General features: G+C 50.6%; 6 protein-coding genes across 6 annotated transcripts; 3 read left to right on the forward strand and 3 right to left on the reverse strand.

Moving 5' to 3' along the window:
• Positions 1-568: 568 nt before the first annotated feature.
• Positions 569-2331, reverse strand: CTRU02_210547 (copper radical oxidase (WSC domain-containing protein); the record flags this gene model as incomplete). Its single annotated transcript, XM_070205471.1, has 9 exons — positions 569-660; positions 785-842; positions 931-1013; positions 1088-1116; positions 1215-1541; positions 1603-1827; positions 1895-2024; positions 2080-2148; positions 2208-2331. The coding sequence occupies 9 exons, from the start codon at positions 2329-2331 to the stop codon at positions 569-571; spliced, it is 1137 nt and encodes a 378-aa protein (XP_070060714.1).
• A 1721-nt stretch (positions 2332-4052) lies between these two features.
• Positions 4053-5723, forward strand: CTRU02_210548 (major facilitator superfamily transporter; the record flags this gene model as incomplete). The annotated part of the gene is made up of 2 exons (XM_036730988.1): positions 4053-4459; positions 4544-5723. The coding sequence occupies 2 exons, from the start codon at positions 4053-4055 to the stop codon at positions 5721-5723; spliced, it is 1587 nt and encodes a 528-aa protein (XP_036577283.1).
• A 743-nt stretch (positions 5724-6466) lies between these two features.
• On the reverse strand, positions 6467-7234 carry CTRU02_210549 (phosphoribosylglycinamide formyltransferase; the record flags this gene model as incomplete). The annotated part of the gene is made up of 3 exons (XM_036730989.1): positions 6467-6717; positions 6766-7005; positions 7060-7234. The coding sequence occupies 3 exons, from the start codon at positions 7232-7234 to the stop codon at positions 6467-6469; spliced, it is 666 nt and encodes a 221-aa protein (XP_036577284.1).
• A 1790-nt stretch (positions 7235-9024) lies between these two features.
• Positions 9025-11259, forward strand: CTRU02_210550 (lipoxygenase 1; the record flags this gene model as incomplete). Its single annotated transcript, XM_036730990.1, has 2 exons — positions 9025-9332; positions 9396-11259. The coding sequence occupies 2 exons, from the start codon at positions 9025-9027 to the stop codon at positions 11257-11259; spliced, it is 2172 nt and encodes a 723-aa protein (XP_036577285.1).
• A 10219-nt stretch (positions 11260-21478) lies between these two features.
• CTRU02_210551 (u-box domain-containing protein) lies at positions 21479-23855 on the forward strand (the record flags this gene model as incomplete). Its single annotated transcript, XM_036730991.1, has 4 exons — positions 21479-21481; positions 21531-22159; positions 22218-22380; positions 22437-23855. 4 exons carry the CDS (start codon positions 21479-21481, stop codon positions 23853-23855), a joined length of 2214 nt encoding a protein of 737 aa, XP_036577286.1.
• A 209-nt stretch (positions 23856-24064) lies between these two features.
• On the reverse strand, positions 24065-25148 carry CTRU02_210552 (meiotic chromosome segregation protein; the record flags this gene model as incomplete). Its single annotated transcript, XM_036730992.1, has 3 exons — positions 24065-24273; positions 24343-24792; positions 24902-25148. 3 exons carry the CDS (start codon positions 25146-25148, stop codon positions 24065-24067), a joined length of 906 nt encoding a protein of 301 aa, XP_036577287.1.
• Between the last annotated feature and the right edge of the window lie 212 nt (positions 25149-25360).

The raw sequence follows: 25360 nt of genomic DNA on the forward strand, positions 1-25360 counted from the left end.
TATCATATATATCCTTCGATTTGACTTTTTTCGTTACACGAGGCTCGTTTGGAGTTATTCCACCTACTCTCTGGAAAATCCTTGTCAGCGATGGTCTTACATCAGCGACAATATGTCTACCTCCCCGTTATCTGTGACAAAGAGGTCAAGACTATGCTTCATAATGAGGGTAAGAAGATTAAACGTTGGCGTCTGACTTCACTCTAGCTTCCTGCCTTACTCGAGCTTCATCCTGGACAACTCGTGACCTTCGAGACTGGGTGTAATAGCTCTAGTGATATACACAATGAGTTTTTATCTAATGGCGTTATGATTACCTCCTTACAATAAGACGTCTTGGCTCTGAATTAACTTCTCACGTTCACGAGTACTGAATTACATGAAAATCAGTATATTCGTATTCGGTTGTTACTACTCCTAGATCCGTATCCTTAGCCTGTGGCCTATTCTCTGTTGCTTGACAGCGAATCATTATTAAAATAAACATGGCAATCAACAGTTGGACAGCCAACTACTCAAAGCTGTGCCCGCCCTTCTCGTCTTTTCCCATGAATGAGTTGCCTAGATTTTAGGGCTTTGCAATGAACTTGAACGTGAGCGGCATAATAGCAGCAGGATAACGTCTCAAGAAAGCCGCCCTATCACCGCCGGTGTAGAAGGCTGTGCTTTGAGTAAAAATGTCGACATTGATCGGATCTTAAATAGTTGAAAGAATTGATCATTAGTTTTCATTATTTGGACCAGGTATCGATGAGGGGAATCAAAATCAAGATGATATACTTACTACCGTCGGGGTTGATCCATGTTGCGGTGATCTCATTGGTAGTCGGGTCATAAACCCACTGGTGATTCGGGTGTTAGCATTGCGGTATATCAGGTAAAGGTAGGTTGAGGAGAAGGCTCGGCCGTTTCCGACTTGGGTATACTTACGACATCGGATTCGCTGGTGCGCGACTGGCCTGTGCCAGTGGTGTAGGCATTGCCTACCGTGACAGGGGGGCTTCCTTTGGGAGCTACAGAGGTAACAGAATTAGCCACATGTCGTCTTTTGGTCGTCTATGCAAGTAAATTCAATGGATTAACTTACTAGGATTGGTGCCGCCAATATAAGTATAGCTGTTCGATTGGAAGATGGGTGTATTAGTAAACATATTGGACAAACGCTCGGCTGCAAACAATGTGCCATTAGTTTTTGGGTAAGAAAAAGAGCTTACTGGAAAGAGCCAGCAGAGAGAACGCTGTTCGCATCATCACGGCCTTGTAAAAGACCAAGGATTGTGTTGGGCTGGGGACTGGTGTTGTCTCCCATTGCAATCTGCAACTGCTTGGAGGGCAGCGTCGAGCCAGTTGGAACCTGAAAAGTAACAATCAAAGCATTGGCCTCGTTTACATCATAACGTGTCTGGCCACCTTCGAATGGTGTCTTGGACATGTAACCAATAACTTGACTGTTATCCCTGTTGATAGCCTGGATAATGCCGCGCATTGTGACGGTCTGAGACTTGGTGTAAACCAAGATTCTGTTGCGCCCACCACAAATCCTATTTGGCATTAGTTAGTGTACGTTTTCGTGGGCACTGTCGTAACTTTTGGGTCTCTTACGAAGAGGCATCGCCCAAGCACGGGTTGTCACAATCCGAGTTGGGAGCAATCGCACTTGTGGACGGCGCGGTGTTGCTGCAGTAGCACTCGCGGCCGTATTCCAAACCAGCGAAGGAGTACCCTGCTGCGCCACAGGCGGCGACACATTTCTGCACTGTCATGGACTTGGGGTCGACCTCAGGGTTGGGTTTGCCAGGCAGAAGACGGAAGTTGGCGTCCGGGTCCCTGGTACAAGCGGGGGCGGTCAATATGATACCATCACTCCGATATACGACTTCTCTCAAGTGCTTACTTCATACACACTGGGGTGTTCCAGCCGTTGGCACTCTGCAATACAGCTGCTGGGCCCATGGTGAAGGCGTAGTTATCCCGAACGTAGAGGTTCATGGCAGCAGATCCTCCGCAGAGTTGGCTCGGATTTCCTAAGTGAGAGGCATTAGACAGGCAAACTCAAGTATTTGATCGAGCCACACTTACCTTTGCATGGATTGTTGCAATTAGTGTCGGCAATTGGGCGGTTTTGGCCAATCATGGTGTTTCCACAGACTAGAAAATCATCAGCATGGGGAAACTCAGTATCAGTAAGCTGAAGAACTATAACGTACAGCATTCCTGGGACCACTCGAGGCCGGCAAGAGAGTAGCCCTGAGCTTCACAAGCATCCAAGCACCCCTCAACAGTCATGGTATTGGGACCAGTACCTGCGGCAGGGCAATCAAGTCCACGCATGTGTCCAACGGTGTCACTATGATGATTTAGCTTACATGTGGCAGTTGGGACTCGTAAGGTCGAGGAACTCTGACAAACTTACCTCCAGCAGTTACTAGAATGGATCTTCCAGGTCTTGTAGGCCTGTACCACACTTGCGGTTGTGGTACGCTCATTGAGGTTCTGGCGCCGAGTGAGAGTGCCATTTTGAACTTGGGCCACCAAGTCGCAAGGCAACTCAGCACCACAGCTCTTATCTGTAGCTGCCAAGGCAGCTACAGCCAAGGATAAAAGAACAGAGAGATGCATGATTGTTGATAGCAAGGTAAGATGTTGAAGTGATGTGTGATGAAGAATGATTTAGGAAAAAGGATATGACATGGGCTTATATATTCCATCGCTCCATATGACAAGCTGGTTACTGTTGGGAGAGCCATCCTAGCGGCTCGGAACATACCGACCGCTACGAAAGATATTCTCCTTTCCAAAGTATCATGCGAGCTCTGGCAACAACAAGCAATTTGGCTGGAACAGCGTCCTGTCGAGCTTACAGTTGAGGCTTCAAAACACTAAAGCCCCTGAATAACGCCTCTTTTCCTTTGTCCGTGTACCTGGACCGCACGCACGGTAACGGCGTAGAACCGACTTGGCTAGCACTAGCTTAGAGGGGAACGGTTATCCCCCATCCCCACATGTTGACAATGGAATTTCAAACTTCACCATGGTTGACAGCGTCAAAGAAGTGTGCGCCTGGTAGTTGATGCTGGCGCAAACTTGGCATTATATACGCTAATACGCAAAGTATGGATTACAGAATTGTTCGAAAGACATGAGATTACATTACTCAACGCGCTCAGCTTATTGCGTCTTTTGGCTCCCGAGTTTACCTGTATACCTACGTCTTGGAAGATCAAACATCTGGCCATTCTGCGTAGACAATTGGCGGCTAATGAGCAGCCAGCCTCTTGTTTTCCTGGTTCCTAATTTGGTTAATGCTGGGCCGCCGGTTTATTTTCAGTTCTGGGGAAGCTTACTTTGGTATTGAAGCCGAATCTCAGCTGAACGCCATTGGCGGCTTTGCTAAACCGTTCAGAGACAAGCGCCAAAGCTGCTACCCGTCCCAGCGGTGTACGATAGCTGTAGCTATCATATGTTGTGAGCTTGCGGGGGCAGGATATACCGGCTAATTGTGACCAATATAACGCACAATCTGTGACCGCTTAACATGTGAGCATGGGATTTACTCAAAGCCTTGTCTGGATTCAACAAACTTTGTCGCTCAGGAGCGGCCAGACCAATCGCCACTCCCAGGTCTTTGCACGTCCCTGGTATGCTGCGCGGGGCAGGTTGAAAATTGCTGGAAGAGCATCTCCGTCAAAATCAGTCCAAAGCTAGATCCGACTTCTGTCTAATAGCAAATTGTTTGGCTGGTTGTTTTGTGTGTGTGCACGGTCCAAGGTTAAGTAAAGACCAACCTTATCTACAATGGCACATGAAGTATGTTGGGACATGTAAAAGCCCAATTAAGCTGAGAAAAAAGGTTTGCTCAAGTGGTTATATTTGGCAATGTTTCATATGTACGTCGGGGCGGCCCTCTTGTTGACGTAGTTGTCAGGACCTCTTGTCTGCGTCAGTCCTGTGCTGTCCCGATGAAAAATGGGACGACACGTCTTATAACACCATGAACCCCCGCCCAGTGGCCTCTTGGCATGCAAGATCACATCTTCGTGTGATGAGAGACAATGGACAATAAGTGTTACCAAGCTTACCCGCGCAACGCCATCAGCCTTGAGTCCCTCCATCCGATTGAGTTGAGCTCGGACTTTGACAGCAAGAAGGACGAACCGATCAACTTCTCCGCATCAGCGCCGCCCACAATCTTAGAAGTGCCCCTAAATGAGACAGATACGCAAATAGAACCTGGGCCGGTACACGTGGAAGATGCTAAGCTGAAGAGTTGGGCGCGTTGGGCCCTGTTCATCATGGCTTTCTTCATGGGTGATGTGCAAGACGGGCTTGGCCCCTTTCTTGGCGTTTACCTGCAGCAACGCGGATGGGCTCCCGGTCTGCGCGGCTCAGTCAACACGGTGAGTGGCGTGGCCACCATTATCGCGACTGGGCCAATTGGTGCGCTTATAGACGCGACGAAGTGAGTACTTGATAAGCACTGTGAAACGAGTAGTATCATTCGTTTTTATCACCTCGAGGTAAACTGATTCTGGAACTTTGCCAGTCATAAGCGCCTTCTCGTCGCCACATGCGCCCTCCTTGTCGGTGTGTCGCAAGGGCTCAACCTCCTTAGCACGCACCCGGCGCTCGTATTTTCCACACAAATCGTTTCTGCCGTCGCAGGTACGAGCATGATGCCTCTGCTCGTGGCGCTCACACTTGGTATTTGCTCTCATGACCGTGACGAAGACGACGCCAGCAAGAGTAAACACAGCTTTCGCTCACTCAACGGGCGCAACCAAGCGGCGAACCATGCCGGCAACATGGTCAGCGCGGGACTGGCGGGTCTCCTAGGCTCACGCTTCGGGCTGACGGCGGTCTTCTGGCTGGTCATTGCTTTTTGCGTAGCAACAATGGTGTCCGTCTTTTTGCTGCCGGAACGGGCGATCGATCACAAAGCCGCAAGAGGAGGGCCTCCTGCGGGTGATGGAAACGGGACCGATGATACTCGGCAAATTCGAGAAAGAAGAAGCTCAGAGGCGGCTGATGACGAAGAAAGTGGTGAGAGTTCCCTGCATGAGAGTCCAAATACCAGCCCAAAGGCCAAAGTGAACACGTACTTGAACACCGCATTTAGGCTCTTTGTGAATAATCGACCACTCGGCGTTGTAGCCGTCACCATATTCTTGTTTCACCTTGGCAATGCTGCGATTCTCTTTCTTTATGGCCAGGCACTCGTGGCTGCAGGCGAGGGAGATCCCGCCGGTACAACTGGCCTCACTGTCATCATTGCGCAGGGCACCATGGTCATCATGTCGATACTGACGTCGTGGTTCGCTGGCCGCCAGGGATACTGGTTCACTGTTTTGATATCATACGCCGTCTTGCCTATCCGCGCCGCCATTGCAGGACGGTTTATCAAGAGCTGGGGCGTCTGGCCTGTTCAAATCCTCGATGGTATTGGTGCAGGTATTCAGAGCGTTGCAATACCGGGGCTTCTGGCCGTCATGATGGCTGGAAGCGGACGAGTCAACGTTACTTTTGGTATCGTTGGCGGCGTGACCCGCCAGACTGGTGCTGCCATCTCGCACTCATTAGGAGGCTGGATGGCTCAGGTCAAGGGGTATAGCTTTGCGCTATATTTGTCAGGCGTCTTTCCACTTGTCTCGCTGGCGATGTGGGCTGGGTGTTATAAGATGTTACGGCCAGTCATGGATAGGAAAGCCAAGGGTATTGTTGTATAGACACAACAATACGTGTGCAAATAATAGGGGCTTTGTGTCACTATATCTTGAATAACGTTTTTAAAGTTTTCTCTGCTTCAAACCAAAATTTCCGTTGCTAAGTTCATACCTTTCCTATCAATTAATATCAAGTTCAGACGCTGGTGGCGGGCTGTGTGAGGAGCTGAGTTGGTTTTGGGCTCCGGTCCTTGGCTATCTGTATTGTAGCCTGGATGTCAACTCTTAGCTGTGGCTCTAGAGACTAAAAACGTACACGAGATGGTATCAAATGTTGTCTTATTCTATGGAAAGAAAACAAGACTGCTCCTCCTGAGCTAAGAAGCGTCGCAGGCCTTTACAGAATAAAAGCCAGCACCTATACTTTGTGACTCTCAACAGCCCAAAAGCTGGTCGTAGAGGCAGCCGCTCTGAGACACAATCTCGGCAACAATTATCCGTAATTTGGACGAAAGATTGGCCAGAGAGATGTTTGCCTGGCGTCTGAAACGCCTATCAAATACATGGCATGAAGCTACCATTACGTCATCGGCTTTGGTTGCTTGAAAATATTCACATTTTCGCCTCAGCTCTTTGTACCGGCATCTAGCTGATACTTTCACAGAGCTGTAGTTTTATAGCCGAAAGCATATCCACGCATGTGGACATCTATCACCGCATGAACGCCAAAGTTCGACCTTTTTAAGTCCGATCTGGCGATCTCTTCTAGGTAGACTCCGAGGTTTCGAGGGGCAGCCAGAGCGCGATTAAAGTCCCAGAATCTCCTTAACCACTTTGGCCGTGGCCTCCACAATCAATTCATGCTCGTGAGAGTGTATCCTCTCCTCAAACTGAGCCAGCGCCTCTCCCTTTTGGCACGGAATCGTCTTGGTCATGATCGGCTTACCCTGATCCACTGCCTCAATGACGTTGTGAACCATGATGCCTGTTTCCTCGATCTGGCCAGCCTGGAACGCTTCATAGGCACGCTCTATCGCACCGGCTCCATCAAACTTGCCTTTATAAAGTGTAAGTGTTGGGGACTACCATAGACTAGGGGACTTACCTGGTAGTGCAGGGTGTAAGTTGATGGCCTTGATTCCCGCGCTTTCCAACGGTCTCAAGAAGGGGCTCGTGAAGACGTGCATCCATCCGGCGAGGACCACCAGGTCTGGCTTTTCAGCCAGGACTTTCTCCGCCAGCACGGCGTCATACTTCTGACGCGCCTCAGTCGCCTTTGCCTCGTCCTTTTCTCCCTTTGCCAAAAAGCCATTGCTAATCATGTTAAAGCACTCCCAAGGGATGTCTATTTTACGTTAGAATGTTTCATTGAAATCAACTCCAAGCAGGATAAGCCTACTTGCTTGTTCCGCCCGAGTCTTTGCATATGCATTTTTGCGATTCACAATGAGACGAATGATCTTGCTATTAGGGATCCTTCCTGAGGCAACGGCGTCGATAAGTGCCTGGAAGTTGGAGCCATTGCCAGAGGCCATGACCAGAATGCGGCATGTCGGCTTTTGTTGGTCGGACATGGTTGCGGTTGATTAGTGCTGTGCACAAGTTGGAGGCACCAGAACAAGTATGTTATGTCCAAAGAAGATGGGCTTGACGAAAATGGTGTGGTCGCGAAGGAATAAGTTAGTGGGGAAGATTGAAGGGGGGGTAAACCAACACCACCTTTCAATAATAGTACAAGCGCATTGAAAAATTTGAGGAGGGGTTGAGGGGCAGCAGTGGAATGACCAGGGCTTGGGGTGTTGGATAGCTCGGACTAGAACAATGTTTCTCCGATGGGGTTCACTACATGTTAAACTTAGGTATCTGTAATAGCTGGAAAACCACAAAGTAGACCCCTAAGATACAACGAAAAACCCCTCTTACCCCACCATGCTTAGCATCGGCCGCACCCGAACAACTGGGTAGGTGGGTACCTAACCGCCGATAGCTTCTCAAGTATCCGTATTCCGGCCCCGCTCCGAAGCCAGCCCTATTTCTTGTGTATATTGATGGGCCGTTTTCAGTCGGCCTTGGTGAGCTTGTATTTGCTTAGATCCCCTCTTCTGCTGTTATATAGATGACCGGGAGCATCCACTACTTTAGGGGAATAACCTAGCGTCTGAAACAGTCACCCCCAACGGTATTTCCAATACCTTAGCACCTACCATTCCGGCGAATACAACAGCATACAAGGATAGATACATGACAGTGACAGCGCCGAATCTGTTCTTCTTGAGCCCTTCTATATGTTATTTCATCACGGAAGTCGTAGAATGTCTTGTGCTCAAAATGTCTTACCTTGCAACCCCCAGATTTACCCCTCCCTCAGCCTCAGCCCTTCCGGAGACTATGTGTCTATTCTCGAGACATTCTTGATGGATCCGGCGTGTCTACCTCACCTCACCAGTTGGGCATGTTTCCCCCCGGTAGCTGGGTTCCACAAACCGTTCAAAGTCCGCAGCAGGAATTTGTGGACTGCCCGCCGGCCAATTGAGCCCAACCCAAGCTTTTATGCTAAGACACGTGTGAACGGAAAACTTCAGCTCAAGAAGATGATCGACAGGTTACCTGTGGAGTGTAAATTAACTTGGCTGCAGCAAGGATTGGGATACTCGCCCCTTCGTTAGATGTGTTCTTGTTAAATCCTCAGCCACTTGTCATATCCTCCTCAGTAGGTATAGATTAATGAAGCTCGGCTGTGAGCTGTCACACAAGGCCTAAGTCTTTAGGGAAGAGGTCGGACTCTATGTCTTATTCTGGTCGCTGAATAAGTCACTCCTTCTATTTAGAATAACACTTCAGGCGCGCTTGCGCAAAACGGTGTGCATTCCGCCGAAAGAGACAGTGTTCCTTAGAACCTTAACATCTAATTACAGGATTATATGATGGAAACTGGTGAACAAGACACACGTGCAGACATTTGGCGTTCCTCGGCAACGTGGATATGGCCTTTTTGGGACGGCGGCCACGAAGTGTGCATGAAAACAGCCAAGTGAAGCTTCCATGCTTGTGCGAATCCGTCAGCTTTACCACCCTATTGCAAGCATCTGTCTCTCTGGTTTTTCGTCCAAAACTCAATTCTGGTTGTTAACTGATGAAACCTTCCGTTGCAGCTAGTATCAGCTTCAGCTCAGCTGTTATCTTGACCAGCATTCCAAACGAAGCAAACGAAAACAGGACCCTAACCAGCACCACGAGGCTTTACCATGAATTTACATGAGTTGTATAAAATCCAGCATCTTGGCGACTCTCAACTCTGGAAGAAAGCACCTCGCATGAAGGCCATCTTTCACACAAATATTTCCTGTTGACAAGCACTAACACCATGGCCGCCATACTAAGCCATATCTTTTCAGAACACGTTCCGGGGTTGCCTACCGTCGCAGATATTTTCAAGCAGCCAAGTCTTGAGGAGAGGAAGAAAAGACTTCGTGCCAGAATCACGGAGCTCTCTCTCGTGGACTTTGATCCTGGCGTTTTCGACAATGAACTCTTGAGGCAGGGCATCGTCACTAGGCTTGATCAGCAGAACCTTGAAAAGAAAGCAAGGAGGGGCAAGGGCAATATCTCATCGGGTACTTACGATGGGACCCAAGCCGCCGTCACCCACGCCTATAAGAAGATCGAGCGCAGGTAGGTACCTCCCCAGCCAGCCAACGGTTGCTATGCTGGGCACTAACAGGTACCCAAACACAGTTTCGAGTCCTACTTCGATGTTCTCCAAATTGAGCCCACAATCCCCCGCTTCATCGACTTGGAATTTAAGAAGACAATCTACCAATACTCATCCTTTCCCTACGATGAAAAGGGCAACCTTGCGTACCCGCCTCACCTCCAATGTGTCCCCCTAGCAAACGACGTGCCCAAGCTCTGCATCTTCAATGCCATGGGTCTCATTGAGACGGGCGTTATGGTTCAGCAGGTTGTCCCCGACAACTTCATCAACAAGAGCGAAGATTTTCTTTTCGGCAAGCTCGACGCCCTTATCGGCGGTTGCCCGCAAGCTGGTCCTACTATCGCCGATTGTGAGAGGTACAATCGGTTCCATCGCAAGACCGGCACCGACATCGAGCGCGGTACCAACATCGGCCTACTCCCAGACTGGTACAGCGACCGCCGGTTCGCAGACCAGGCTTTCACCGGCACCAACCCCACCACCATCGAGAAGGTGCCCGCGGACTTGCTTGCGGAGTTCATCGACGCCGCCGAGAGGAACGGGTACACCTATTGGGCCAAGACGCTGTCGGATCTCAACCCGGCGTCTCTGTTCGTTCAGGACTGCCGCTACTTCCGCAAAGCCTGTGGCGTAGAGCCCGGAGAGACGATGCACTGGAAAGAGCCTATTTCGCAAGACAACTGGGCTTGCGCCGCCGTGACTCTCTTCCAGCTCTTCGGTGACGGCAAGCTCCACCCCGTCGCCATCGTCTGCGACTACAAACAGAACATGGCCAGCTCCGTCACCATCTTCAACCGCCGCCACCGTCCCTCTGACCCTTCCATCTTCGAGAAAGAAGACTGGCCGTGGCGGTACGCCAAGACCTGCGCACAGGTGACGGACTGGATCCGTCACGAGGTCGGCGTCCATCTCACCCGCGCGCACTTCATCGAGGAGTCCGTCATCGTCGCGACTCACCGCACGATCCCCATGGAGCACATCGTCTACAAGTTGCTCCAGCCACACTGGTACAAGACGCTCTCCCTCAACGCGGCGGCGCGCCAGACGCTCGTACCGCAGGTCATCAAAGATCTCATCGGCTTGAGCCCGGATCAGACGTTCAAGTTCATGGCGTACGAGTTTGAGAGCTTCGACTACGTGCAGAACTACGTCCCCAACGACCTCGCACGCCGAGGGTTCCCCAACACCAAGGAGGGTCTCGAGGATAGGAAGTACAAGAACTACGCCTACGCCAAAAACATCTTGTCCATGTGGCACGTCATCCGCGACTACGTCATGGGCATGCTCCTCACAGTCTACGAGGAGGGACGAGCGGACGAGATGGTGCGCGAGGACGTTTTCATCCAAGATTGGTGCAAGGAAGCTCGTAACGAGGGCCGCATTACAGGTTTCCCTACAATCCAGACGCTGGATGAGTTGTGTGATGCAGTTACCATGTGCATCCACATTGCGTCGCCGTTCCACACCACGGTCAACTACCTGCAGAACTTCTACCAGGCGTTCGTGATCGCCAAGCCTCCAATGCTGTGCCAGAACCTACCCCAGACTCTGGAGGAGTTGCTGGGTTACACCGAGGCAGACATGACCAGGGCGCTGCCTATCGGACGACAGAGGGAGTGGCTGCTCGCGGCGCAGGTGCCCTGGCTTCTCAGCTTCAAGGTTGCCAGCGACAGCAGCTTGATCCACTTTGCGCACTCGCAGTGGAGGACGCACTGCCGCCTGGACAGAGAGAGCAGGAAGATCCAGAAGATTAGCGAGGCGTTTTACTATGGCCTTCGTGATTTGGAGGTTGAATTCCTGGTTACGAGTAGGAGCATGGATAAGGGGAGCATTCCTTATACCGTTATGGACCCGGTCAATACTGCAGTGTCGATTCTTATCTAGGGTGCTTTCATAGCAAAGAATCTCATGCTTATTCTTCTCACTGAGGCTTACTGAGATTTAACTAGGTATGAGCTATTGATAAACTGTTGTTAACCTGAAGTGAGTGTTGTATGGTGGTATGGTGACGTATTCACTGGTGCCCCTGAAAAGATGTATTCCCATCCTACCGGTAAAATGAAATATTTCTTGTAGCGGTATCTGAGAGCACAAAATCCAAGTTCCATAAACATATTTTATCGCCTATTCGAGGCACAGACACCTTTTGTGTAAGCCAACAAGTTTATGAAGCACTAAATCGTCAGTTGATAAGATCAAGAACTTCAGGAGATACTTGAAAATATCTTGACAGGAAGTTTCCAGCCTACCTACAAATCTTTCTTGTTTGTCGGAATTGGTGATTAACATCGGCTAATAGGCCGCCATATTTCCAACCTAGGTCGTCGTTTTTTATCACATAAACTCCAGCTCGGTGTTTTGATATTATGTGATCACATTGATCGCTGAATTAGAGAGGAACTGAATTATGACGGTCTCTGGAAGCCTCCCGAGTGTAACGACTGGAGTGTGTTGGCATTAGACACCGGACTCTTGAAATGGAGTTTAAAAGGTATTTCCAATCACGCCAATAGCGATGTTAATCCAACGAAAAACGGTTATATCGATTTAACACAGGGTTCATCGAATTAATCCCTCACAGGTTGGGTCCTGCTAGTTTGGGAAAGTGCGGTGTCGAGGTAGTTGATGCCGTAAACTCGCGCTTTCTCTAAAATAAATTTCTACTTCGTGCCTTCTCAATGAACACCTGCTTAAGGTGGTGTAAATCCAAAACGGAAAGACGATGGTCGTTCCTTCTTGTGCTGCTCGTTGACATCCAACGTCTTGTTTGTCTCTCCCAACGACTTCATCTCAGCATCAACACCAATTCTCTGTTTCTCTATTCCAACATACTTGACGGCGTTTTTTTTTTATCCATTGTTAGCTCCACTACTACAACGTTTCTGACCAGCTAGCTACGAACACGACGACTATATCCATTAACGTCTGGCCTGGACAGCAAGATCACTGCAATGGCTCAAGTTGGAAGAATCCCCCCAGAGCTGGTCCGCATGGTTTTCGAATGCCTTCGGGGTCCTTCTACCGCATGTCAACTATACAACTGGCCTTCGGAACAATCCATGCTCGCACAGCTTTGCAGAGTGTGCAAGGCTTTCAGAGGTGCTGCCGAGGCTGTTTTGTACCGAAAAGTCTATCTAAGGATTTGGGAACGTGTCGACAGGAAACTCTTGTCTCTTTTAGTAACGCTAGTTCGCCGCCCCGATCTTCGTCAACGGATTTCTATGCTCCAACTAGACGTGTCACCGAATGACCATGATGACGACGTCGTTGTTCGTGCAGAAGATGTCTTGCCTTTGACGATTGAAGCAATTCATTGGAGAATCCCGTTCAATGCACACTGGGTTACCAACATCGAAAAACGGCAAGTAATGCTGTCGAATCTCTTGCTCACACAAATACGCGACATCAGAGAATTACACTTGAAAATAGACTTTGAGCGGAATTCGCATCTCATCACCGGGGTAGGGGTACCATCTTTCTCCGCGTGCAGCTTCACAGCACCATTTGTGGGACGTGCGCTGGAGTTTACCAGGTTGAATGTTGCCAGCCTCTACCTACTTTGGAACACTGACTACACTTCTCGGCTTTTTGTCAACTTGTCCAAAATGTCTCCGAACCTCTCGGAGCTCTCTCTCAACAGGTTCTACATTGTTCCAAGTATCGGCTACACCTTCAAGAACGTCAGGTAATGTTGTTTATAAAACGTACAGTAAGATAGACAGTTGTGCTGATATATTTTTTTCAGGCGCCTAAACTTATTAGATGCTCACATTCGAAGCGAGGTTGAGATTGCCCAGCTGATGGGATGTTTTCCAAAGCTACAAGACTTTCGTTATACAAGAATGGGACCTCATATGGACGTGACCACGCCTCAAGCCATTTGTAGAGGCCTTCAACAAAACCCGAAAATTCTCAAGACGATATCAGTCGATATCATATCAATGGAACAACCGGCCGCGCCTTTGCTTCCGTTGACGTTTGAAGCATTTGAGAATCTCACAGAACTCAGCCTTGACCCCCTTCTGTTTGACCCGCATGACATGGACGGCATGATTCCGAACGGACTGGTCAAAAACTTACCTCGGTCGATAACAAAACTTGTCCTCTTAGGCTGGGGTGAGTTAGTCGAAGAGGATATCAAATGGCTCGTTGAAGCTATGCAACAAGGGGATTTTCCGAACTTTTGCGTGCTGCATATTTATTGCTGCTCATCCCAGGCTGAAGAGGTTTACGAAATGGTGGAAGAAATATTCGAGCCGGAGTCGCACCCGCCAGAGAGGCTGAGAATACTTATTACAGTCAGACACCATTAAAAGCTTGACTAGCTGTGGGAACAAGTCTCCAGATAAGAAAGATTCTAACTTGAATGGTTTATTGGAAGGAAGATGGCTTGGGTTAGGGGTGAAGAAGGCTCTTGTTGGTCATCAAAGAGTTGGAGGAGGCAGGGCTCTTGTTGGTGGGAGTAGTTCGTGTGATGGTGCTGGAGCTGTTGATCAGGGGCTGAAAATGCCGAGCAAGAGACCCCAGTACAAAGTCAAAGGATTCTTTTGGGTCCTAGAATAATAGGTTATTACAAACTATGTGCAATGCTTCCCATTGCTTCCCAAACCATGCCTCGAACAGCTCTCCACCCAAGTGTAAACCCTGCAATCAGCAGACAATACGCGGTAACGCATGCACACAACAATATCAAGATTAAACGCTGGCATGCTGCGGACATCATTCAGAGCACCTCCGGTTGCCACGCTCAATGCGGAAAATAAAAGCGTTTACACAAATGGTCTGTTGATTAATCGCACTCACGGCTGGCGCCGAAAGTGGGAGGAAACAATTGTTTCAACCAGAAGGTTTCCCATCGTCTTGGCATCCTATATTTACTTCTGCTGGGTAGTAGACGGGGGGGGGGGGGCAATATCAAAGTTGATGCGTGACCCGTCTGTCTATTTGGGGAAGCACTCTGGGGAACCCTGAACAGGGCAGGCCGCAAACCAACAACACACCCCTCCTCTTTGGGTCCATAAAATTGGACGTTTCAACTAGCGATTCGTCTCGCGGATGGTGGTGTTGAGTTGAGGTTCAAACATTGGGGGAAAAAAAAAAAAAAACTTGGCATGTAGGTAGGTATCCGGGGGGCGGATAACCCCGTGGGCATATCCTTCAACTGCTGTTTGCTCTCATTGTCGTCCTTCCCTCGTCGCATCCCTGGATACAGGTAGGGTCGTAGATGATCGATGCAATGATTGGACCGCATCAGAGGCGAAAAACAGGCAGCATCCAACCCGCTTGAGACAACACCTTCAACTGGTTCCTAAATCTTCCGCGTTACCTGCTACTGTCCTCTGTAGAGTACCTATAGTCACAGATTTCTCGTCGACTGGATGAAGGAAACACGCCACGCACCGCCGATCGTGCATCTTCGTCCCAGAAAAACAAGCCTCGGGGCTGCGGCAGGACGATCGGATGGGCCGCCAACCGCATTTTAGAGGCCGGCCTGGATCCGTAGGCGAGCCATACACCGTCTACAACAACGCACCACGGAGGTTTCACGATGGGTCGACTTTTAAATTACGGTGACCAGTCGGTCCATAGTAAAAAAAAACATGCCATCACTTTTTCACACCCGGTTTTTTTTTTTTTTTTTTTTTTTTCTCTTTCTCTCATGGTCCGTGACCGGTCCCGTTCGGTGGGGTACCGTGTCGGATGCGCAGGAAAGAGAAGATGACAGAATAAATCCGGCGCTAGTGACGGTCTGGATTAGAGCCACTTTTTTTCCCCGGCGTCATTTACAACCTTTTTACTGTCGGTGCCCAGGCCGCAAGGCAGGCGGGAGGCGGGCAAATGTTCGGTCACGTCGGCTTGACTGTGCTGTGCAGCTGTCTGTCACTTTCATAAAAGATGATGGTGATTGTTTTTTTTTTTTTTTTTTTTTTTTTTTTGAGATAACAATGTTTATTGGTTTGATTTTCTGAGTGTTTTTGAGCGGCGACATTGGCTAAGCGGCGACACGTTTTTGTAAATAGTTTTTGAAAGTTTTCTTAGCAAAAAAGTATCCCTTGAGCATTCCTAATTTCCCGTCAAACAAAAATGACTTCCTTTCCTTGATCCAACGCCGTTGGCTGGTAGGACTGCAGAAAAATAATAATAAAAATACATGGTTCAAAAACGGGTGGGTATGGGGGGTATTCATCGTGAAATGAGGAAAAAAAAAACAAAAAAAGGGTCTGACCCAAATCAAAAAATCCAAACTCCATTCATCAGACGCCGTTCGTGCCCTCTCTCTCTCTTGGTCGTCTCGCCACCGGGAATAAGGCCACAACGGGGAGGCCGTGTCACGGATAGTATCCGTGTGGTGTTGAGAGAGAGAAAATGGGGATGCCGAAAAGTTTTCGTGGAGCCTCATAGCTTGAATGTGGATTGTGAAGGCTCGGAATTCATCGGCTTGTCGAACATTGTGGGTTGGTTTGGCCCAGGGGGGGGGGGGGGGGGGGGGGGGGGGGGGCCGCAACAAATGTTCAGCCTGGCGCGCCCAAAAGCGTGAGGCGTGCCGTCCGTCCATTGGCGGTGGATGTGGGCGTGTGTGCATTTTGATTTGTGGTGTAAGGTGAGTTTGTGTTTTTTTGGTGTAATGGGTGTGGTGTTTTCTGCCTTATCGGAGCCTCTCTCGGTGTAATGAAAAGCGGAAGTGGATGAAGCCAGCTACGGAAGGGGGAAAAAAAAAAAAAAGGTTTTCACGCCGTTTGATTCCCCTTCAGATTGGCTCTCGCTCGTTCATTATTGAGATGTTTACAGGCAGGTACGGCACTCCTGGTGACCGCAGGAAGGGCATGAGTTGCTGATGACAATCATGCTTCCGCATTTGCAGCAGCTGGGGGCGGCAGGCATTTTGGTGGTGGTGGTGGGTGGTTTGTGTGTGTAAGTGTTGGTGTTTGTAGACAGAGGTTGCTCGAGGCTGAGAATGAAGTACTTTTCGGTAACTTGTTTGTCGTCGAGAGTGATGAAGAAGAAAAAAGGGAAAGAAGACTGGAAAATGATGGAGGAGGGAGGCAGATCTTATAGACATTTCGGTCCTCTCCCATCTTCTGTTTCTTGGTGTCTTCTACCCTCGACCCAGCACACACGCCCGCCAGCCCTCTCGGAGCCTTGGACCCCTGGTCTGTCCGTAGTGTCAACGGTAGTGGTGGTGGACGTCGAGCAACCACGAGGTGTAAATCATAGGTGTATGGATAGGGACGGGTGTACATAGCGAAGGGGACGGGCGTGTGGCATGGTTCATGGTTGGTTGGACCCTGAGTGTAGTGGTGGTGGCCGCGCAGGTCGACCAGCAAATCGGGGGCCGATCGAATGCGGGGTTAGTTCAAAAGTTGACAGGGCCTTATTACAACTCGAGAACTCAAAAAAGGATGAAAATGCCACTCTTTCTTTGCCTCTGGAGGTGGGAGGGGAGGGGAAGCGGGCGCTATTGCGGTGGCTGTCTGTCTGTCTCTCTTGAACAGGTGTGTCTCTCATCATCTCTCTTGCGGGCGAATAACAAGCCGAAGACACCGCACATACCCTGACCCTGACGATTCCTGACGTAGGTGTGGTGGACGTGCGCACAAGCCAAGGCTCCTGCGCCTAGTCGTTGTAATAGTAGAATAGTAGTACCGAAGGAAATAAAGAAATAAAGACAAAATAAAAAAAAGAGGCCCTGCAGCAGATGTGCTGCAAAAATGGGACTCTACAATTCGGTCAAATTCCCATGATTTCTCTTACACTTAACCATCGAGTAATACGCACAGCCCGACCCATACCACAAAAACTCTCATTTCTCACGGACACTTTTCAACCGCCTGTGGTTTGCCAAGACAACCTCTTCTGTCTCCTATATCGGCATGCTCCGGGGTCCGGCGCGTGAAACATAGCGCTTGGAGATGCGCAGATGGGATATTCTGTCGAGGTGGTGGGATGGCACACTCCCTTCAGCCAGTCATTCAAGGGTGATCCCTCTCTCGTCACCTCCTTCTCGTCCTTCTTGTAACCACCATTCCTACTTGATCATCACCAGCTTGTTACCGACTTGCCAGAATGCGGGCGTGAGGCACCGCACCAACTCCAAACCCAGCTATCCCACTCGAGTGTCACAGTCCCAAGCCTCCGTCCGACTTATCCCCTAAACCAGCTCCTAGCTAGCTCCCAACAGCTGGCGTGGCTCCCCTCGAAGCCCCGACGTCTCCGGGCTTTTAAGTGGGAAGTTAGAGCAACATGTCATTTTTCTTTCCTCTTTCTCTTTTTCCGCACCTTATGCACAGAGCACATGAAAGTAAAAAAAAAAAAAAAAAAATAAAAAAGCCTTGGGTGTGTGGGTGGCTACTCACGACCAAAAAGGAGGGGGGTAAAGGTACTCTGCAGTCAGCCACTCAGACATGAGAGACAGGACAACCCACTGCGGTTCGTCTCACAAGCTTTCGCAGCGTTCCGGGATTAATACCCCCCACGTTCGCTCGGGCTGCAAGCGCGCTGCACGAAAGCTGTATAATGTACTATGCTGCAGGCAGCTCGACGCGGAGAGGGGGAGGGGGGGGGGGGGGGAAGGGTTACTATCGCGGGGACCACCCCAAATACCTCGCCCCTCATTGGACAGGCTCTGTATTATGCGAATGCTAGGGAAATGGAAATGGAAACCGAACTAATGGAAGGCCCCCGATAATGGGTTGTGGAGGAAGAGCCGGGGATGCGTTGGACAGTCGGATGCAGCGAATGGCCGGGCTACTCGGCTTGGGGAGCCGGCTACGGGGATTTTTCTACTGTAGCCTTCTTCTTCTTCCCTCGCATCCTGTCTGTATTCTTGACTTCCGCTCCCTGACTGAACCTTTTGTTGCCCAGTCGTGGTGTACCCGCTTGGCAAACACATTCACCAGGAAGGGGGCGACACACTGACGATCATAGTGGCCTCTCCCTCTCTCTGGACAACCGTGATGATCTGTGACCCTTTTGAAAGCCCAACCGCTCCCCCCTTAACCCATCAACGTCTTCTCTTTGGCTAACCCCGCAAGATGAGCAAGATCGACTGAACTGAGATCTCTCAGCCAACGGTCAGATGCATCCGAGGGACGGAACGGGAACGAAGCGGAGTGGAGGGGTATAACCAATGATGGGAAACCTGGGGCGAAAAACAAAAAGACAAGGCAGCGAAAGACGTTCTGAGAGCAGAAAAGCCAAGAAGTCGCATATGTCTTGTCCGCGCCATGAAGCTACAGAGCCACACACCACGGAACGCTGGAAACTGTGCTCTTCGTTGTGACTCGTCGGCCACTGAATTTGCCGAACCCTGGCTGGGGTTTAGTGTTCAAGCAACCGCCCGCCCACCCCCTTGACGAGGGCGTGAGCGGATGAAAAAGAAGGCCATAAAAGTCTGGGGAAACACAAGGACGAAAACACCAAAAGGGACAAAAAAGGTAGAAAAAGACCCTACTGTACTGTAAATCAAGTTCAGACATCTATCTATTTTACCTCCAGTCTCCAATAAACACGGCGAGTTTGTCGCTGGAATGACCCCAACAATAAAAGGACAAAGAGAATGGGGCCTTTTTAATGCGGCCTACGTCGGCTCAAAACCAAGCATCGCCCCAAACTTGCAACTGAGTTACTACCGTAGTGAAATGACTGGGTTGAAGAGTCCACGACTCGACACCAGACGCTGAATGAGGGGCCCACGTCCCCCGATGAAGCCGGCGAAGTCCGTTAGATGGGGGTCTTCCTATTTCCTCGTCTCGATCAAACGGCCCGCTATCCGTCAATAAGCCCGAGCATGAAATCTTGAAGCATTCCCGCTCGGGTGATTCCCCCCCAAAAAAAAAGCAATGCTGATGGGGCCATTCTCGTTCTTTGCAGTTGTTCGCTATAGCAGTAGTAGTTATTTTTTTCTAGCCGATGTATTTTCGTGACAAGCCCCTGGGCCAAGGGGTCGAAAAGAAAAGACACTACGGCGTCATACCGCTTATTGCCCTCTGGTCGGAACGACGACTACTAGCGACGATTATAGTCTCCATTTTCCCTGTTTTCAATAGACTGCAACACCCCAGCCGGGTCTTTTTCGGCGGCCATCGCCCTCGGAATGGCACGGCTTGGATTTGGCCTCTCTCTCATTCTCTCTCTCTCTCTCTCAACTACGGCGCATCATTCACGCTTTCCAACCTTGGAAATTTTGAATTTACAAAGAGGGTCAAGGGACTTTTCTTGGCGTCAGGCTGTGAAGGGCGGTGGCACTGACCGATGACGATGTTAAGCCTTCTCTCCTGCGAGGCTGGGTACACTACTATTACGCAGTTAAGCGAGTTTTCCTTTCTTTTTCCCTATTCCTCATTCTAGTGTAGTTCGTCTGCATCTTGACGACAATCACACACCGTGGTAAGACGAATCCTTCTACGTCAACGGGGGTGAACGGACTGAAATCGGAAATGCTCACTAACGCGGCAATGCTCTGGTCCCTGACAGACAGGGCACGCAGGGCGGGCTGCCACTGCGTGAACGACACACACACGCATACACTACGGCACGAGTCCTCGCGCCCCTGGCGTAACAGCCGCTGGAAATGGTATCGTGTATAGCGGGGCGGATGCCTGTGTAAAAGCCGGGGCCGCCAATGCGCCAAGAACTCGTGAAGTTAGCGGCCTCTGCATTTTCCCTCTCTCTCGGTCTCTCTCGCCCTCACTTTGTCCCGGGCCACGGCAACCTATGACGCAAATGTTTCTGCTAAGAGGGCGAACGCACGTGAAACTCTAAAGGAAGATGGGAGGAGAGCGACAGGGTCCCTTGTGGGGGCCTTGAAAGCAGCATCTAGATACAGCGGCCACCCCTGCTCGGCTCTTCACGCTAGGATGACTCTGCTGGCTGCCAACATTTTTTCTGCTGACATTTTTGGGGCGGTGCAGTGTCGTGTCCTGCTCTGTCGTTGGTCGGCTTGTAAGGCCTGCTACAAGGCATAATTTGGCATTCCCACGCCATCCCAGGTAATTAGCTTTTGAGTGGCGATGGTGAGAGTTGGACGCTTCCACGAAAGAGGAGAACAGTTTGAGGGAGAGGGAGGAGTCAACATTCCCATATTCTTCATTTGCGTTGGTCATAAGCTTTTAACTGGATTTCAGAATTTCGTGAGTTTGGATGATGCGTGGCCAAAGGTATGTAAGTGGCGGTGATTTACACCACCATCTCACATGAGCTCTGAGCTCTGGTGCCTGGATGTTTGCCTGTCAGCGCTCGGCTTACTTGTCAATCAGAGCGGCTCTAGTCCAGGCAATCATATTATGTAGGAAGAGGCGGTTTTCATGAAGGAATCTGGCTTTGAAGGAGAGCAGAGAGATGTTGAGGCCTTATACGCTCATCGTTTGTCGATCCAGCAATATTACTCGAATGAGCTCAGCCAGTGGAGTTCGCCGATGCCGTGAGCACAGCACACACGCATGCATTACTCAGTGAGGCGGTGCTCAGTCTCAACCCAACAGAGCCGCCGCCCACTGCCGGATGAATTTCTGCCCACCAGGCATTCATTCACTTTGAACTGAATGCCTACGAGAACGCCCCGCCCCAGTTCCCCGTACCGGCTGCCCGGGCCTCCGACTCGGCGATGAGTTACCCTTACATAGTTTTGCCATAGTCTTTCAGCGAAACACGCTACCCCCAGACAATGCCTTGCGCGGCTGAAATTCTTCACAGTTAAAATCTGCTGCCAGGGCTGATAACTAGGCTCTTAACCTTTAGGCAGCCGGCAGAGGGAAACGAGATGAAGGAAGCATGGCGCAGCCTCATTGGCTGATGATTACCACTATGACTACCTATGGCAGGACGCCAGGGCATTGGCGGGGGTCCGAGTTTGGCCTCTTTATGGCCGGATTCAGCGAAGGGCTGACTCCCTTGTATCCGACCACTGCCCAATGAACCCCTCATTGTGGGATTCATTGATATTGTGAGGCCAAATCGGTGATTCAGTCAAACCCTTTTCGGTTTTTTGTTTTTTTGATATATCCACAGTGTATCGTTATTGCACTTTCTTTGAATTAAAACCTCATCTTCATTACCTACATTACAGTGGTCTTCCAGTTCGTAGGTACTTTGTACAAACTTCATAATGGTTAGTTTGGTCTAGTTACACGACAGCATCCAGCGCTGACATGTCTCAGGTCAGAAAGTGGTTATTCGGAAGCTTCTCTGAAGCTCCAGCACCCAAGGTCGATCCCAGCCTATCAGATGTTACGGTATGGACGACAACTAGCACGACGGGACCGGATACAGACGTCACGTCCACCCCTAACGACGACGTCGCCCTGTCCATCCATCCGTTGCCCACGAAAGATGGCCTTATCGCCAAGATCACTCCTCCAGCCGCGCCCGCCAAGTTCATCGCCCACGTGCCGTGCGATATCGTTCTCGTCATCGACGTGTCGGGGAGCATGGGTTGCAACGCCCCGGTCCCAGCCAAATCGGGAGAAAGACCGGAAGACTACGGCCTGTCCGTCTTGGATCTGGTGAAGCATGCCGCGCGCACGATTATAGAGACGATGGACGAGGGTGATAGACTTGGCATTGTGACCTTTGCGTCCAGGGCCAAGGTTTTGCAGAAGCTCACCCCGATGACTGGGAAGAATAAGAGGCTCGCGGAAAAGAATATTAAGAGCATGAGGCCCATTGACTCGACTAACTTGTGGCATGGAATCTTGGAGGGCATCAAAGTGTTCAACGAGGGTGGCGAGGTGAATACCGGGAGGGTTCCTGCTATCATGGTCCTGACGGATGGATTGCCGAATTATATGTGAGTAACCGACCGCGGCGTCTACAGACATGGAAAAAAATCGTCTAACGGGTTTTAGGTGCCCCATCCAGGGATATGTACCGAAGCTCCGCGCCATGGAACAGTTGCCGGCCTCGATACATACGTTTGGCTTTGGATACTCGTTGAGGTCTGGGCTTCTAAAGTCCATCGCCGAGATTGGCGGCGGCAATTACGCCTTCATCCCTGACGCAGGAATGATTGTGAGTGATGCATCATTATCATCGTTGCCGGCATGGACTTACACTAACTGAATCAGGGAACTGTCTTCGTTCACGCCATGGCCAACTTGCAAGCGACATATGCCGTCAACGCGACACTACGACTCACCTACCCAGCTGTCCTTGACTTGGAGGAAACAACAGGTGACTCGGTCGTCAAACAAGAAGTCATCACTCTCCCCGATGAGGAGGGCGAACCAAAACAGCTCTCAATCTCTCTAGGAAACCTACAGTATGGCCAATCAAGAGACATCTACCTCCGAGTAAAAGCCCCAAAGGACCTCGCCCCCGAATGCTCCAACATCATCGCCTCCGTGGAATACTCCCGCATGACAAGCGCACTTTACAGAAAAACAACCGAACAATCACTCCAGAACCCAACTACCCTCCCCGAAACCGAAATAGCATACCACATCTCCCGCTCGCAGATATGTTCCTTCCTCTCCTCCATCATCCCCCTCAAGGAAAACGGCGAGCACGAAGCTCTGGAGGAAATCCCGCCACCAAAGCTCAAAGAACTCGAAACGCTCATCACAACCATACCCGCGCAAATGTTCCCCGACGAACCAAAGAACAACTCCCTACTCCAAGACCTCTCGGGCGCGGAACCAAAGGGCCAAATCTCCCTCGCGCTGACGAAACCAGACTACTACGTGAAATGGGGCGTCCACTACCTCCCCTCGCTCCTGAACGCGCACACCAGACAAATCTGCAATACGTTCAAGGACGCGGGGCCGCTACAGTACGGCGTCGACAGCGCCATGTTCATCGCCTGCAGGAACAAACTCGACGACGCATTCGATACGCTGCCTCCCCCGAAGCCGTCGAACGGGGCCACCGCGACCCACCGTGGAAACTTCAGCATGAGCTCGTACAACAACGGCGCGGGCGTCTGCTTCATCGCCTCGACCCCCGTTTGTCTTGCGTCCGGCCGGGAGGTGCCCATCAAGTCTCTCCGGAGAGGTGTCGCAGTACAGACGCCTTCTGGTCCGCGGCGCGTCGTCGCCGTTCTCAAGACTCCTGTGCGTAGAGAAATAATGTGCCGCGTCGGGGAACTGGTGGTGACTCCCTGGCATCCGATCTCGGCGGATGGAGGAAAGTCGTGGGTTTTCCCCGCGAATGTGGCGCGCCGGCCTGTGAGATACACGGGGTGTATTTACTCCGTCCTCCTGCAGCCTGATCAGAACTCTAATGCGCACGCAATCAAAGTTGCGGGCGTATGGGGCGTGACGCTGGGTCATGGGCTTACTATCGGGCAGGATGTGCGGGCGCATCACTTTTTCGGACATTATGGTAGAGTTGTCAGCAGTCTGAGGAGCATTGGAGTGCGCAGAAGTGGCATTGCCGTTGGAGGAGGTGTTAGTCGGGATACTAGGACTGGATTGGTTCGTGGCTTCAGGCCGGCTCAGAAGGTTATGATGCACAGGGGAAAACAGGCCGCTGGCAAACCTGTGTGAGTTGTAAATGCAGTGGCTAGCTCAAAAGCATAGTAGTTTTTACAACATCGTGTCTATGATATTCCTGTGTTGACCCAGTTGAGGCATCACAGATTTTTACAATTAGTATATATCCATATCATTACTTTCACATGCCGGGCATCATCAATGACTAAATCTCAGGTTTGGAGAATTTGCAAATTGATATCACGCTACGTCAACTTTCATCCTTACTTCCGCGCTTCCCCCAGAGGAATGTTCATTCCATGACATCCCTTGTACTGCGAAACCTCCGCAGGCTTCCATCCACCGCGCTGCAACAGCCCCTCGTCCTCAAGTCGGAAAACCTCAACCTTGAGCGGGCGGCAGCACTTGATCATCTCCTCCTCGCTGTCCTCACCAAAACCCCAGAGGGACAAATCACCACCGGGACACGTGCCTGTACGTTGAAAGTCAGCCAAACCGTTCTGGAAGCCCACATACTTTTCTCATAAACACGTATACTCACTCAAAGCCATTAGAACGTCCTGCTCAGCCAAGAACTCAATGTAATCCCCAGGGCCAGCTGGGCAAGGGTTCATGAAATACCGCCCCTGCTCATCCAGTCCCGTCGACTGGAAAATGTTAATGACATCATGAACGTCGCTCTCGTTCAGCCCGTACGGGACGACGGCGCGCGTCAGGTTAGAATGGCACTGGAAATCGTAGCTGCCGCCGCTGAGGATCGTGTTGATGTAAGGGTCGCACCGCGTGCCAAGAAGATCGTGCACGCGACCTCCGTGTTCGTCCTTGCCGTACCACGCGAGCGTGTCCGCGATGATGGTCACCAGAGGACGGATGTACGGCAGATTAGACCAGAGACGATCGCCGACTGAGACGTGGCTTGCGTGCAGCTGCCGGGTGCGAGACGCCCAGAAGCGCTCGCGGGGGTTGTGGGCGTTCCAAATGTTGAGGTCACCTGTTATATGTGAGTTTCGATACAATGACATCCAAGGTTCAGTTTTGCTGATGCCAGACGTTGGGTATATGAACCCAGCGAAACGAATTCGCCAACTTATCTGACTTACCAACTTGAGGTCCTTCGGGAGTACTAATCCTGACAATGGACCCCGCGGGAGCTTTCCACGCCTTGCCGGAGCGAATGGGCAGGGTAAACTCTTCAACGAGAACTCGCGGTGCCTTTTGCGCGGATTCATATAGGACCTTATCGACAGTGAGCGGCGATCCGGCCTTTGCCAGATAAGCCGGGACGGGGGTCGGAATCGGCTTGCGATCCTTGAGCCTTTGGGCGGGGTCAACATCGGCGACAGACATGTTTCTAGCTGAACGTGAAGCAGAGGAAAAATAAACACAAAGGTGAGAATGAAAATCAAAAACAAGCGAATTCAAGAGAAAACGGCGTTGAAATCAATGGCCGAAAGCGTGTCAGTGATAAACCCCGCATAAAGGTTCCTTACGTAAACCCCGAGATTCCCCAGATGATGTGATCCGATGTCATTCATCCACCATCTCCACCGGCATTCAAA

The sequence above is a fragment of the Colletotrichum truncatum genome (assembly GCF_014235925.2).
Source record: "Colletotrichum truncatum strain CMES1059 chromosome Unknown Contig_0007, whole genome shotgun sequence".
Classification (NCBI taxonomy): Eukaryota; Fungi; Ascomycota; class Sordariomycetes; order Glomerellales; family Glomerellaceae; genus Colletotrichum; species Colletotrichum truncatum.